The 14,670-nt window shown below is 42.5% G+C and overlaps 1 protein-coding gene across 5 annotated transcripts in view; it reads right to left on the bottom strand.

Moving 5' to 3' along the window:
• LOC109424678 (uncharacterized) overlaps nucleotides 1–14,670 on the bottom strand; it is a 190,732-nt gene that overhangs the window by 50,732 nt on the left and 125,330 nt on the right. For 4 of the 5 annotated variants that reach the window (XR_009996225.1, XR_009996226.1, XR_009996224.1 and 1 more), the window contains exons 3-4: nucleotides 3,519–3,668; nucleotides 3,205–3,375 (exon numbers count right to left, since the gene is read on the bottom strand). Coding sequence is in view for 1 of the 5 variants with exons in the window: in XM_062845613.1 (XP_062701597.1) it covers nucleotides 3,205–3,375; nucleotides 3,519–3,668 (321 nt within the window). In the remaining 4 variants the exon portion in view is untranslated. The remainder of the gene's footprint in view (nucleotides 1–3,204; nucleotides 3,376–3,518; nucleotides 3,669–14,670) is intronic. The other variant, XR_009996227.1, reaches the window with a different exon arrangement.

The raw sequence follows: 14,670 nt of genomic DNA on the forward strand, positions 1-14,670 counted from the left end.
GACTGGGGTCTCCAGTAGTCTAGTGGTCAAGGCTATGGATCGCTAATCTGTAGACGGCGGGCTCGATTCCCGTTCTAGTCGGGAAAATTTTCTCGACTACCTGGGCATAGTGTATCATTGTACTTGCCTCACAATATACAAATTCATGCAATGGTAGGCAAAGAAAGCCCTTCAATTAATAACTATGGAAGTGCTCAAAGAACACTAAGTTGAAGCTAGGCAGGTCAAGTCCAAGTGAGGACTCTATGACTCTATAAAGAAGAAGAAGAAGAAGAAAAAGAAGAAGAAGAAGACGACGCTTGACGGAACGCGTTTAGAAGGTCTCATCTCTCCGGAACCACCAAGAAGATATTGCATCAGAGAGGGGCTAGTGCACATCGCACCCGCAGCAACGAACATCGATGACTCGCTCTGGAGAGTCCATCACGGTAACATGCTGGCGCTTAGCCAGTTTCCCGAGTGGTCCTCACCACACCCTTTGTACTCGGAAGGCGGGTAGGGTCAACCCCACCCGCGCCCAACTGCTTAGCAGACATCAAGAACTGATGCCCACGTGCAACCCGATCTGACCTGCCCGCAAAGGAAGGGTATCACTACCCTTCAGGCCCTATCAGCTGCACCCGAAGGTTGCAGACAGCAGGGTCTCACCTACCCCGACCTTTGCCGGGGACCCCTTTCCAACCGCGGGCTTGGATCCAACCCAGAAGACCGACGCCACGACAACACCGCTACCGGGACTTCCTCTCCGCGGCCACTTAATCGCTGTAAGGGTCGATCTCGACCGTAGGGCACCGGTATGACGTACGAAGCCGACTTCGAACCCCTGGACCACCTCTTGTACTGCATGTGGACTAGTCATTCTTCGAGTCCACGCGCCACCTCCTCTGTAACTTCCAGACGATACGGATGATAGCCGTTGAAACGGCATTCCAGTCAAACTCATCCCTACACATCCTGTGGACCAAATTGTCCGAAGATCGAAGGTCCCCGGCAAGGGTCGGGGCAGGTGGAGACCCTGCTGTCAGCAACCTTCTGGTGCAGCTGATAGGGCCTGAAGGGTAGTGATACCCTTGCCTTCTGCAGGTCAGATCGGGTTGCACGTGGGCATCAGTTCTTGATGTCTGCAAAGCAGTTGGGCGTGGGCGGGGTTGACCCTGCCCGCCTTCCGAGGACAAAGGGAGTGGCGAGGACCACTCGGGAAACTGGCTAAGCGCCAGCATGTTACCGTGATGGACTCTCTGGACTCTCCAGAGCGAGCCATCGATGTTCGTTGCTGCTAGGCTACGCAGCTAACCTTGAGGGTGCGATGTGTACTAGTCCCTCTCTGAAGCAATGCCTTCTTGGTGGTTCCGGAGAGACGAAGGGTTTGGCGACCATAGGAATGTGTTTTAGTGGGTCGAGGATAGAGTAGTCCTTACGTTTACTTTTGTTGTAGAAGACGGCTAAACCTCACACTACCCCAATCTTCCTGTGAGGGTGTTTGTTGAGCAGATTTTTCCCCCTAAGGTTTAGAAGGAAAGAAAAAAAATTGTCCGAAGTTGTGTCCTCCCACTGGGCATTCGGGAGAATCCGCATGTCCAAAACGGTGTAGATACTGTCGGAAGCAACCATGACCTGAAAGGACCTGTGTCAGGTGGAATGTAACTTCCCCATGGCGCCTATTAATCCAACTATCTACCCTCGGTATTAACCTATGGGTCCACCTTCCTTTGGTGGAGCTGTCCCACGCGCGCTGCCATTTGACCATGGAGGCCATCCTGGCAGTCCTGCGTATGCCTCTTGTGCCGCGCATTTCGAAGCACTCCATGTCCTCACTGATAAAAATGCTGATAGGCACCATACCAATGATGACGCAGAGCGTAATGTGTGACACGGTACGGTACGCGCTCGCAACTGCACATAGGCCTTTTTGCTTGCTCTTATCTCGGTCTTAAGCGCGGCTTTTGCAGCGGCGAACACCACCCGCCGTTCGTTTCGCTCTTCCTCTGATCGTGCTCGCTGCATGTACTGTACTCCAACTGTGCTCTAGAAGAGGCACATTAAGCTAGCGTTCTCCTGGCTACACTAGTCTATATTCTGCTCGTATGCTGAGGCAGAATCCAGTTGCTTCAGTCGTTCTAGTTGTTAGTCGATCGCTGATACCGTACACTATTGATGACGGAGGTGGTCAGAGTCGATGTTAGCGCAACGATAGGTCGAATGACGTCGATGACGTCGAAAGTATCGGAGATGTGCTATCTATCATTTAGAAATCCTTCGAAAAATTATAGCCCGAGAACTTGTTGTTGTTGCTTGTTGGATTAAAATGATTCATTTGAAGATGTTTAATGCTATTTTTAGAACTTTTAGGACAATACACAATACACTGAGAGGAATATTTGTTAGTTCCGGTGGTCAGTTTTTTGACCACCAAAGGTTGATGTAACTAAACGGTTGCATATTTCGGATGGTGCAATCAATATTTCTAGTTTTAAATAAATTCAACATTTGTTTAGTTCAAAAGGCCTTAAAACCCATGATGATAAGGGAACAAAGATGCTGAAAATGTCAAAAGCCCCATGATTACCTAAAGTGTGACAATTTTCGGTGAAATGATCTAGTTCATCCATCAAAAGTCATGTGCAACGTTTGAAAAAAGTAGAAGTAAATGTGTGATATAAACTGATAATTATTTAATAACTGTAACATTATTGAATAATTGTGTCACTGTGGTGTAACTAACGTGATTGTGATGGTTGAAGCAGTCTTTTGCTTGTTTGTGCAATTGGAATAAAGTTTTATTTGCTGCCATGGAAACAACAATTTGAATAGTTTCTGTTTCATTAGAATTTAATTATCTCAGTTAAGGTGAAACGGGACGCCGTGTTATTTTTCCTATCTTGCCTCTCTTTCTAACAATTTGCCTCGCGATTTTGAAGATGGTAATCTCGAGTTCTATCGCACTGAAGATGCTGAAAAACAATCAGCATATGCACTGCAAGTGAGCATACACAGTGATAGGTTTTTGTTGCAAAATATGAAGTAGAATCTGAGATTACCATCTTAGTAGCAACAGAGCAATGGCGGATATTTCCCCGACCGTCCCGTCCGCCCTTAAACCTATGCGGTGTCCGTCCGGAATGTGTTTGCAGGTTCGTGCGTATATGTGTTCTAATGAAAATCCCTCAAGAAATGAAGTGTACATTGAAAGAGTGTGCAACTTACGTGAGGCTTTTCGTACGAGTGCGGACTATCGTACGAGTGCGGCTTTTCGTACGAGTGCCCTCCACTACTGGAGCCTCCGCTCGAAGAGTGCATTGCAATGCTAGAAGATGCCGTCCCGGCGCTGCTAGCTGCTAGCGAGGCCGACGCTTGTCCTATTCCCGATAGTAGTGTCTGGAAAGGTGCGAATGGGTGATTTTCGGTGGGTGTGTGCACATTCGGTCATTCGGTCGTCAACGATACGATGGATGGATTGATGGATGGCATGAGTTGCAGTTTGGTGCGCGTTCGTGAGAAAGGATTATGTGAATACTTACGTTTTTAAGACCGGAAACAAGACTGAAACCGGAACGTTTGGCTCTCGTGAGATCGGATCTATCGATATCTTCCACGGAGGCATTACTTGATGAATCGATTGGAGATGACAGTACCAGCAATGGTAGGGCGACAAGGAGCAAAAGTGTAATCTGTAAGGAGAAGAAAAAAAAATTATTGAAATTTCGATTGTCAATCTAATTTAATCTAATCTAATCGATTGTCAAGACAATAAAGTTGTAAATTTTCATCAATGTTTTGGGAATGTCGCCGGATTTGGTGGTTATGACAATGATCTTCTTCTTGTTCCTGGAATCCCATTTTGGACAGATATCGAATCGCACTAATTAGCTATCGCGGCAAACACTGACTGTTCTGCCTACTGCGTTATTAGAATGGCAAATTGTCCAGGACTAAAAAAGCACTTTTTTCCGAAATGATCCACGAATCGAAGAAAATAAGAGTGTCCCCGCAACACATAATTTAGGAATTTCCCCTTTTTTTCTTGCTTTAGTGGGCACTTTTCCCAACTATTTCATCACAAAAACACGTCAGTGTCCTGCTTGAATGCAGCAGTGGAAGAATTTTGTAAATAAGTTGACCCGTTCCAGAGCCTATTCGTAACATAGAAACACCATTCCACAGACGGATAGATTTGGTAACATCCTAGGATTTTTTCTTGCGAACCATATCCACACACTTACCACCTTTTTGACGCTTACTTCGGAAAGTGATCGAGCAGCAGTAGTGGGCCTTCAGAAATCCGAAACATACGGAATCAACTCTGCACAAACGACGTGGTACCGCTCCTGATCATTGTTTACCACAATGGAATTGGCAACAAAGCCAGTATTAGCATTACTATTAACGTCTATGTCTATGTCGGATGACACTGACCTGAAATGGCAGATGAGTTACTGTCGGCGTCGTCTTCCATAGTCAGGGTTTAAGGTACGTTCCCGATCTGTATAAAGTTTAGGCAACTAACTGGGTGGCAGTTGGTTCAGATGAACACACCTGATCCGGGTTTCTAAGCTTAGCCTCACAATAGGCTTTGTCAACCACCACAACAAGGATTATTGGCAACGACTTCATTGGCAGAGAGGGACAGCTTGAGATCGACACCACAAGTAGCAAGCTGGAGTATACCCCCCCCCTCAAACCACCCTACCTCTCCCTTCCTCTTCAGAGCAGCCAGAAGATTCACGTGGAGGAATGACGGTAGAGTTGAACAGACCTTATGCGGGCACTGAACCGTAACAACAACTCGATGAGCTGATCGCCTACAATAGCAAGCGGAATAACTTAACAAGGACCCTAAACAGGGCCTACAAAAACACCACATGTTGGAAGGCGGTGGCCAAGAAATAATACGACCTTCTGACCGAATAGCGAAGCGCTGTCGATGCGCGCAAGAGAAGTTTATCTAAATTGATAGCTTTTTCTTTGCTAGTAGTTCGACAATGATGAACGAGATCATGCAGTTTTCCGCTCGGTCCGCGTGGGGCATGAAGCGCCTGGTAGACCGTCCAAGGTAAAGGCGACGACCAGCGTGAGTTGCCCGGCAGGCGATTTCAACCGACAACTGTCGGTCGATGGTGGACGGTGTGGCTATCCGCCCCGAGATTAGCTAAAACTAACTTAGATATAGGACCAGGGGACCGACCGGCAGGCGGTGGCACTCCGTCGGCAGCGAACGAATACCAAACTATCTCCCGACACCATCGTGTACCACTAGGGTGGGGCTAATTTCAAAAAATCTCTCCGATACATGATTTCTCAAGTGGAAAGTGATCCACTTGTCGAAATAAGTCAGCTGTACAAAAATGAACGATTTCGGTTGATATTTAGGGGTGGCGCAAAGGGTTCAAGTGAAATTTTGGCTAGAACTAACTTTCAAAAATCATTTCAAATTTAATTTTCTAACTTATTTTTTCTAGACTAAATCGGTGATTCTAGAACCCAATTGGGCCAAATTTGTGCTCAAAATTGCGATATCTCCACTGGTTTCTGAGATATTTGAGAAAAATGTCATATTTTGGTACCAAACCCGAAAAAATACTGTAAAACGAAATTTTTTTTTCAAATATCTCAGAAACCAGTAGTCTAGAAAAAATAAGTTTGAAAATTAAATTTGAAATGATTTTTGAAAGTTTGTTCTAGCAAAAATTTCACTTGAACCCTTTGCGCCACCCCTAAATATCAACCGAAATCGTTCATTTTTGTACAGCTGACTTATTTCGACTAGTAGATCACTTTCCACTTGGGAAATCATATATTGAAGAGATTTTTTGAAATTAGCCCCACCCTAGTGTACCATCCCCCAATCTACCCCCACCCCGTCAAGATTATCTGAAGAGTCATCACTAAATTACGATCGTCACACTAAAACGCTATAAAATCTCTTTGAGTAATAGGCTGGCCCCATCACTCGACAGCCTTCGAAATTGCAACCGCGGTCCTGAGCGATCATTTACGACCACTGCTCACGATACTCCGTGTTACACAGATAGAGTCACAACTATCACAGGCTTACAAGTCGCCGACATCGGTTGCGTTGGTATTCCACACAATTCTAAAGCCAACCTATGGTAGCTATGGTCCGGTACCACAGCAGCCTCCTAATCCCATCGATTTGGAAAGAGCTCTGGCCGCATCAACCTTTAAATCGTGACGAGAGTGGTCGTCAAATGGCAACAAGCTGGTCACTTAGCGCCACAACTCCTTATTTGAACGGCTCGATTTAACCGTGAAATATACAATTAATCAAGGTAAATGTTTAACATAACGAAAACTCTCCCCTACTAAACGCCCCGGGACATGGGAGTCGAAAGATGCCTTGAGAGATTGCCCAGATAACGGAAACTGGGTGGCGGATAATGCCAAGCTAGCGGCGACCTTTATAACTGGTCGTTTTCATGTACAATAGTTGTATTGTAAATCCCCCTCTCTCCCCTCCTAATAGACAAGCTTAATGGTACCCAGATAGAACTGGTCGATAAACCAGCTCTCGTGCTTGCTAGCTTCACTATTAAGCGCTCTGACGGGATTAGGCTTAATGGTCATCGGTGGAGGCTTCAACACCTGGGTTATCGAATTAGGCAACCGCTTGACAAACACAAGAGGCTGAACTATGCTTGACTCTATGACCTGGCTGAAAATGGCAATGGGTACACGCATAGTTATCATCTGGCGCTTCGGTAGGGACTCGAGTATGGAGGATGTTAGTTACAGTACCATCGATACCATCGATAGCCTAGTTGAAACTCTCAGTCGACGTACGGCACTGCAATAGCAAGACAATCATTACTGGGCGGCGACCAGTGTACTGGTGGTGCCCGGAAATTGCAGGACCCCGCGCTTCCTGCGTAACGTCTAGGGGAATGATACAATGAGCTTGTATCGATGAGTGTAGAATGAAATGAATTGGAGCCTACAAGACGGCTAAACTGGCATGAACAAAAGGATTAAGCCGCGTAAGCTTCAATAACCTCTGCCAGTCAGCCAACACGAATTCCTCGGGTTATTTCTACAGGGTAGTCATGGCTAAAACCAAGAGCTCATCTTCACCCTCGGAATGTTCTCCCGGTATGCCACTTAAGATCTTGAAAACCTTATGGTTTTATGATGATTGTCAACAAGACAAGTTGGCTATCAAAATGTTTCTTTGGGCTATGGCCAAAGCGATAAAAGCCACGACTTCCTGGTAACATATGAACTCGTCGTAATAGCGAAGTTGCTCAAGTTTCACAAGGAACCGGATCCACATGGTATTCCGGTCGTAGCCAATAAGGTGACCATCGAAGCCCGCCCTGAAATTTTTAAAGTGGCTTTACAGATGTGCAAGGCGAACTTCCGGAAAGGCAAGGGATCCACTGCCTTAACACGGGAAGCAATTTGGGGACCCGTTTGTGTACAGATCGGTTTGTCTCCTAGACTCCGCCGAGAAGCTATTGGAGTGGATTATTCTTTCGGTGTTGACATGACGGTCTAAACCGAGAGGTCAAATGACTCTGGGCTCTTGTATAACCAGTTTGGCTTTCGGAAAGTACGTTCTACAGTGGACGCCCCGAAGTCAATAAACAAAACGGCCGAAATAGCACTCCAAAAAAATCGAACCGCTACTATGCTATACACTAGACGTGAAGAACACGTTCAACAGAGTCAGTTGTGTCGTTATCGAGACCGCCATATATTACTTAGGAGGAGTCCCGAAGTGCCTATGTCGAATCCTAGAGAGCTTTTTCCAGAACAGGGTGTTCTTTTACAACACCGACAAAAGAGTGGTGAGCTAAAACACCAATGCGGGATACCGCACGGGTTATTGCTAGGCCCGATACTATGAAACGCGTCGTACAACGACCACAGTGGGGAAAAATCGACCCAAAAAGGCACCTAATTATTGCGGCTGATTGTGATCTTTGAAGTCCATCTTTTCCGAATTGAAAAATGCCAAGGAATCGATTGGTGATAGTTTCAGTCACCGGAATTGAGTGTAAGTGTCCATTTTGCCCCATTTCCCCCTAAAATTACTGGTTTTCTGAATTAAAGAAATGTTGCAACTGATTGCGGCTAACCAATCAATTTTTACTTGATGTAGAATCAACCGGCGCATATTGGGGCACACCTCTTTCTGTGTCTTTGGGTGGTGCACGCTATGTCCAAAGGGAAGTATTATGAAAATCGAATGTACCTCATATGTTATTCCATAGGATCGTAGGTTTGGACCTCTAGTTTCAGAATCTGTGCGGTTTAAAATATTTCATCTTGGTTTTTTCTATTTTTTTTATTTGTTTGATTTTTTCCTATTTTCCCATACAAATCGCGAAAAAAGTCATTTCATCCCATATAAAAATGTATGAAAAAAAAAACCCAAGATGGATTATTTTAAATCGCACATATTCTGAATCTAGAGGTACAAAAATACAGTTCTAGCGAATAAACTTTGAGGTACATTCACTTTTCATAATACTTCCCTCTGGACATAGCGTGTGGTGGTGCCTATTTTGCTCCATTTTCCCCTAAACCACGAATTTCTTGGATTAAAAAATAGTTTCAATTGATTGCAGCTAACCAATTTTTTTTTCTCCTGATGTAGAATCGACCTATGCATACTGTGGGATACACCTCGCACTATGCGTTAGTCTGAAATTGCCGGTTTCTCCCCATTTTTCTGAGTTAAAAAGTTTGTTACAACTAACTAAAACAGTGTTTTAGGGGAAAATAGGACAAAATGACCACTTCCAGTCAATGACACCAAGTTTGTCTAACAATATGCACTGATCAATTCTTCATGAGGAAAAACTTGTTTTGTTAGCTTAAATTAGTTGAAATTGTTTCTCAAACAAGAAAAACAGTGTTTTAGGGGGAAAAGAGGAAAAATGGGCACTTCAATGACTCAGAACAAATTTTGCCTCATATAATGCATCGATTAGTTTCACATTAGGAAAAAAATTGCTTGGTTAACCGCAATTAGTTGGAACTAACTTTTTTAACCCAGAAAAACAGTATTTTAGGAGAAAACGGGGCGAAACGGGTAACTTCAAACTAACGCATAGCGCGAGGTGTATTCCATAGTATGCATAGGTCGATTCTACATCAGGAAAAAAATATTGGTTAGCTGCAATCAATTGAAATTATTTTTAAATATAGAAAATCCGTAGTTTAGGGGAAAATTGAGCAAAATGGGCACCACCACCCAAAGACATAGAACGACGTGCACCTTAAAGTATAAGCCGGTTAATTCTACATCAAGTAAAAATTGATTGATTAGCCACAATCAGTTGATACAATTCTTTAATTCAGAAAAAATAGTATTTTAGGGGAAAATAAGGCAAAATGGGTACTTCCAGTCAATGACACAGATCAAGGTGAGCCCCAAAGTATGCGCCGGTTAATTCTACATTAGGTAAAAATTTGTTGGTTAACCGCAATCAGTTAAAACTATTTTTTAATCAAGAAAAACAGTATTTATAGGGTAAAATGGGGCAAAATGAGCACTTCCAGACAATGACACGGATCGAGGTGAGATTCGTGAAATGTACCTGTCAATTCTACATAAAGAACAAAATGGTAGGTCAGTTGATACTAATTTTTAATTCAGAAAAACAGTATTTTTTAGGGGAAAATGAGGCAAAATGGGCAATTCCAGTCAATGACATATATCGAGGTGCACCCCAAAGAATGCGCTGATTAATTCTACATCAAATAAAAATTGGTTGGTTGGCCGCAATCAGTAGAAACTATTTTTGCCATTCTCGTACACTAAGTGTACTGGAAAGGCTATATGTTCACTCCAAAAATGACTTTTTGATAGAAGGCCCGGAGGGTCGAGTCACATATACCAATCAACTCAGCTCGACGAATTGAGGTGATGTCTGTGTGTGTGTATGTATGTATGTGTGTGTGTATGTGTGTGTACAAAAAAAACTCACATCACTTTTTGGCAGTAAACCTCCACCGATTTTAATGACCCATGGTTCATTCGACGCGGAATCTGGTCCCATTGTTTCCTATTGAAAATGGTTCGAATCGGTCCAGCCGTTCCGGAGTTATGGCCATTTAGGTGTTCCGGATCGGTACCCCAGGAAGGGGCCAGATATGAAAACGATACAAACCCAATCATGCGACACATCAAACCGCGGCACTTTCGAAAACATGATGAACGGTAAACAGGAAAATAGTCTCGGACCATATCTGAACCGGTAGTGTTCCGGAACCGGTTCCGGGTGACCCGCCGGAAGTGGCCAAATATGAAAGTGAACCAAACCCATACAAGCGACACATCAAACAGCGGATTTTTCGATAACCTGATAAACAGTAGGCAGGAATACATTCTCAGACCATATTTGAACCGGTAGTATTCTGGAACCGGTTCTGGGTGTTCCGCCGGAAGTGGCTAAATATGAAAGTGAAAAAAACCCATACAAGCGATACATCAAACAGCGGCTTTTTCGATAGCCTGATGAACAGTAGGTAGGAAAATATTCTCGGACCATATATGAACCGGTAGCGTTCCGGAGCCGGTTCCTAGTGACCCGCCGGAAGTGGCCAAATATGAAAGTGAACCAAACCCATACATGCGACACATCAAACAGCGGATTTTTCGATAACCTGATGACTCAGACAATATCTGAACCAGTAGTATGCCGGAACCGGTTCTGGGTGTTCCGCCGGAAGTGGCCAAATATGAAAGTGAACCAAACCCATACATGCGACATCAAACAGCGGCCTTTTCGATAGCCTGATGAACAGTAGGCAGGAAAACATTCTCAGACCATATCGGAACCGGTAGTGTTGCAGAACCGGTTCCAGATGTCACGCCGGAAGTAGCCAAGTACAAAAGTTAACCAAAACCTTACATGCGACGCATCAAATCGCAAGCTCTTCAGGCAACCTGATAAACGGTTAATAAAAGAAAATAGTTTCAGATCATGTTTGGAACAACCGATAGAGTTCCGGAACCGGTTCCGGGTGTCCCGCTGGAAGTGGTCAAATGTAGTAGAGATCAAATCCCATGCCTGCGGCACATTAAACAGCGACTTTTTGAATAACGTGATGAACGATTAGCCAGAAAATAGGCTCAGACCACAACGAAGATCTTTATAAAGGCTACCGATAGTGTACCGGGACCGATCTAGGGTGTCCAGCCGGAAGCATGCGACACATCAAACCGCGGTCTTTTTTAAACCATGAGGAACGATTAGCAAGAAAATAGGCTCAGACCACATTAGAGGCTACCGATAGTGATGCGAATTAGCATTGGGTGCATCCTAGGGTGCTTCGCAGGAACTACAAAAATGAACAAAGTCAATGCAAGTGATATTGCAGACTACATCCCAAATTGGACTATCACACTTTTTATGGTACGCCTAAAAAGTGTGATAAAAGTGCACATTTGCCTCGGATCGTCTCGACGTCTTCGGGGCACTTATTCCTCCATTTACAAGGAATAAGTGCACCGAAGACCTCAATTCGATCCGACGTATCCCTGCGCTGCAATCACACTTTGAAGGTGTGTGCACACTATTGTGTCAGTCCAATTTCGGGTGCAGTCAGTAATAAATATGTGTAAGAGAACAAAATCTTGACTGAACTAAGGCCACATACTTACAGACGTCTTACTCTACTCACCCTCCATTGGAGAGTGAGTAGCAGTGCTGCAATTTTTCGACAGGCCTTTATGATAGCGATATTTAGCTTTTTTCATTTTCTTCGTTTTGTTTTTCCTGTCAATGTTGCTTTCCGATCAGCAACACGGGAGCGAAATGAAATAGGTACTCACACTCACATGCAGCGTGCTGAAAGCGAGAGCTGACCGGGCTAAATTTCCATTCAATTTTTCCGAATATTTTGCAGGACTGCTCTCCATCGTCCTTGTTTTCAACGGTTGAAACAAATATTAATCGTTTTTGCTCGTTTGACGTCTACTCACTACCAACATCAAGCCAGCAGCGGCTATAGACACTATAGATTCCATAGACTCGCGAAGGCGAAGACAACTGTAGCCAAACGAACTGTCAGTTCGTGTAGCCAAACGAGCATGACGTCACGATTTCAATAGCGACAATGGATTGCGTGACGTCATATTCGCTCGGTACACTCTAAATTCACGGAAAAACACACTAAAATCGTATTGCTCAACCATGTCTCCGCGAGTCTATGGAATCTATAGTGTCTATAGCAGCGGCTTGTGAAACGCAACCTGATTAGCATTTGGCGATTATTTTTTTGTAACGATCATGTTACAAATGATATGTGTTTTTGCCTTTCTCGTACACCAAGTGTACTGGAAAGGCTATATGTTCACTCCAAAAACGACTTTTTGATAGAAGGCCCGGAGGGTCAAGTCGCATACATATACCAATCAACTCAGCTCGATGAATTGAGGTGATGTCGGTGTGTGTATGTGTGTGTGCGTGTATGTGTGTGTGTGTATGTGTGTGTACAAAAATAAACTCACGTCACTTTATGGCAGTAAACCTCAACCGATTTTAATGACCGACGATGCATTCTGCGCGGAATCTGGTCCCATTGTTTCCTATTGAAAATGATTCGGATCGGTCCAGCCGTTCCGGAGTTATGGCCATTTAGGTGTTCCGGGCCGGTACCCCAGGAAGGGGCCAGATATGAAAATGTTACAAACTCATGCATGCGACCCATCAAACCGCGGCATTTTCGATAACCTGATGAACGGTAAGCAGAAAAACAGTATTAGACCATATCTGAATCGGTAATGTTCCGGAACCGGTTCCTGGTGTCCCGCCGGCACACAGTGGGATCATTCTGAAAAAAGACGATCAAAACCTCTAAGAGCCGTTAGATGACATTTTAGCATATAGGTGTCTTTGGAAGATGTGTTCAGAAATATCGTCTCTATCTTTATGCATATTCACTGTATGGTAAAACTGTAGGGTAAACCCGAGCAAAAAAATATTTTTTCAAAATAATTTTTTAGGCGGTAGATGTCTTCAGCAAAGTTGTAGAACAAGTAATTTCAAGTATCTTTGCTGAAGACACCATATAGTTTGGACTTCATTTATTGGGAGAAAATATGAAAGTTTAAAAAACAACCTCAAAATCAGTTTTTTGAACTTTTCCATGATTATATCGTAAAATTTCAAACTGATATGTTCTACAAGTTTGTGAATACTACTGGAATACACAATCTTGCTGAAGACACCAACTCTGTAAAATTGAAAATTGCTCCAGTAAACCAATTTTTTTGAAAATTTTTCACTATTTTCACTATTGAATATTTTTTGAATAGGCACTTTTTGGCAGCCGTGCTATCAAAATTTCAATGCTTTGTCATGTCCAGAATAAACCAAAAGTGACTTAACAATCGGGTCTGATAAGGCACTTTGATTTCTGATGCTATTTTAATAGTCATTTTTTAAAGAAAATATTCACAAATTTCATACAAATCAATTATTACGAAAACTTTTCGACATTAATATTTGTTAATCCAAATAGTATTCTTGTTGACATGTTCTACATTTCTAACACTGTGGTTGACTTTACATTAAATATACGACAAAAAATATCGCTTTTTAAATTTTCAGATGAGTATTATTGGTATTAAAACAATTAAAACTGTGTTTTTTATCTAACTTTTTATTGTAATTCCCAATGCATTTGTTTATGTTAAAATACATACATTAATCAATCAACTAAAACAAAGATAACATTTTTTTTTCATTTGCTTTGTTAGCATTATAACTTCGGTTATAAAACTAAAAAGGCGAAAATATAATGAATGCCTCTACAAGTTTTGTGTTGAAAATAAAAAAAAATAAAATAAAACGAGTGAAACATTTTTACATCACATTGAAATAGCCAGTATCTGTTAGAGATATTCTAGGTTGTAAATCTTACGTCATGATAAAAATTCTTCACAGATATTTTATTGAAATTGGTTATGCTGTTTGATACTCTTTAAAATTTATTTTTTCCAGTTTTCAAGAACTGCGTCCTGTAGAGAGGTGAACCAGCGTCTGGCTGAAAGCCTCTTTAATAAAGAAAAAAAAAAAAAAAAAGAACTGCGTCCGTTAGGTCGATTCCTGTCCATGATTTTCAAGATTCCTTCGTTGTAGACATATTACCTTGGTAGACATATTACCTATATATATATTGGTAGACCTATATATATTGGTAGACATATTACCTTGGTAGACATATTACCTTGACAAATCCACATCAAGATCACGGCTCGATTATGGATACTTTTCCGGAGGAGCCTTTAGTTTTAAGTTTATATTATAACGATTTTTTGAAAAGACAAAAAGGTTTTGTGCCTTTTTGAGAAAGATATCGTAGATGAGGAAATCACTCAAAAAGGCGTTTCCCTCTTTCAAAATTTGTAGTTCAAAATAAATGACACTAACAGTTGAAATAGTCTTCATTTATTTAACTTCTTTTTTTTTTATTCAGAATTACTACTTGGATGAGCTAAAATTAAGATCGAGGTTGTATGAGACTTGTGAATATTTTCTTTGAAAATTACTATTAAAATAGCTTCAGATATCAAAGTGCCTTATCAGACCCGATTGTTAAGTCACTTTTGGTCTATTCTGGACATGATAAAGCATTGAAATTTTGATAGCACGGCTGCCAAAAAGTGCCTATTCTAAAAATATTCAATAGTGAAAATAG

This window comes from Aedes albopictus, chromosome 1 (assembly GCF_035046485.1).
Source record: "Aedes albopictus strain Foshan chromosome 1, AalbF5, whole genome shotgun sequence".
Lineage (NCBI taxonomy): Eukaryota > Metazoa > Arthropoda > Insecta > Diptera > Culicidae > Aedes > Aedes albopictus.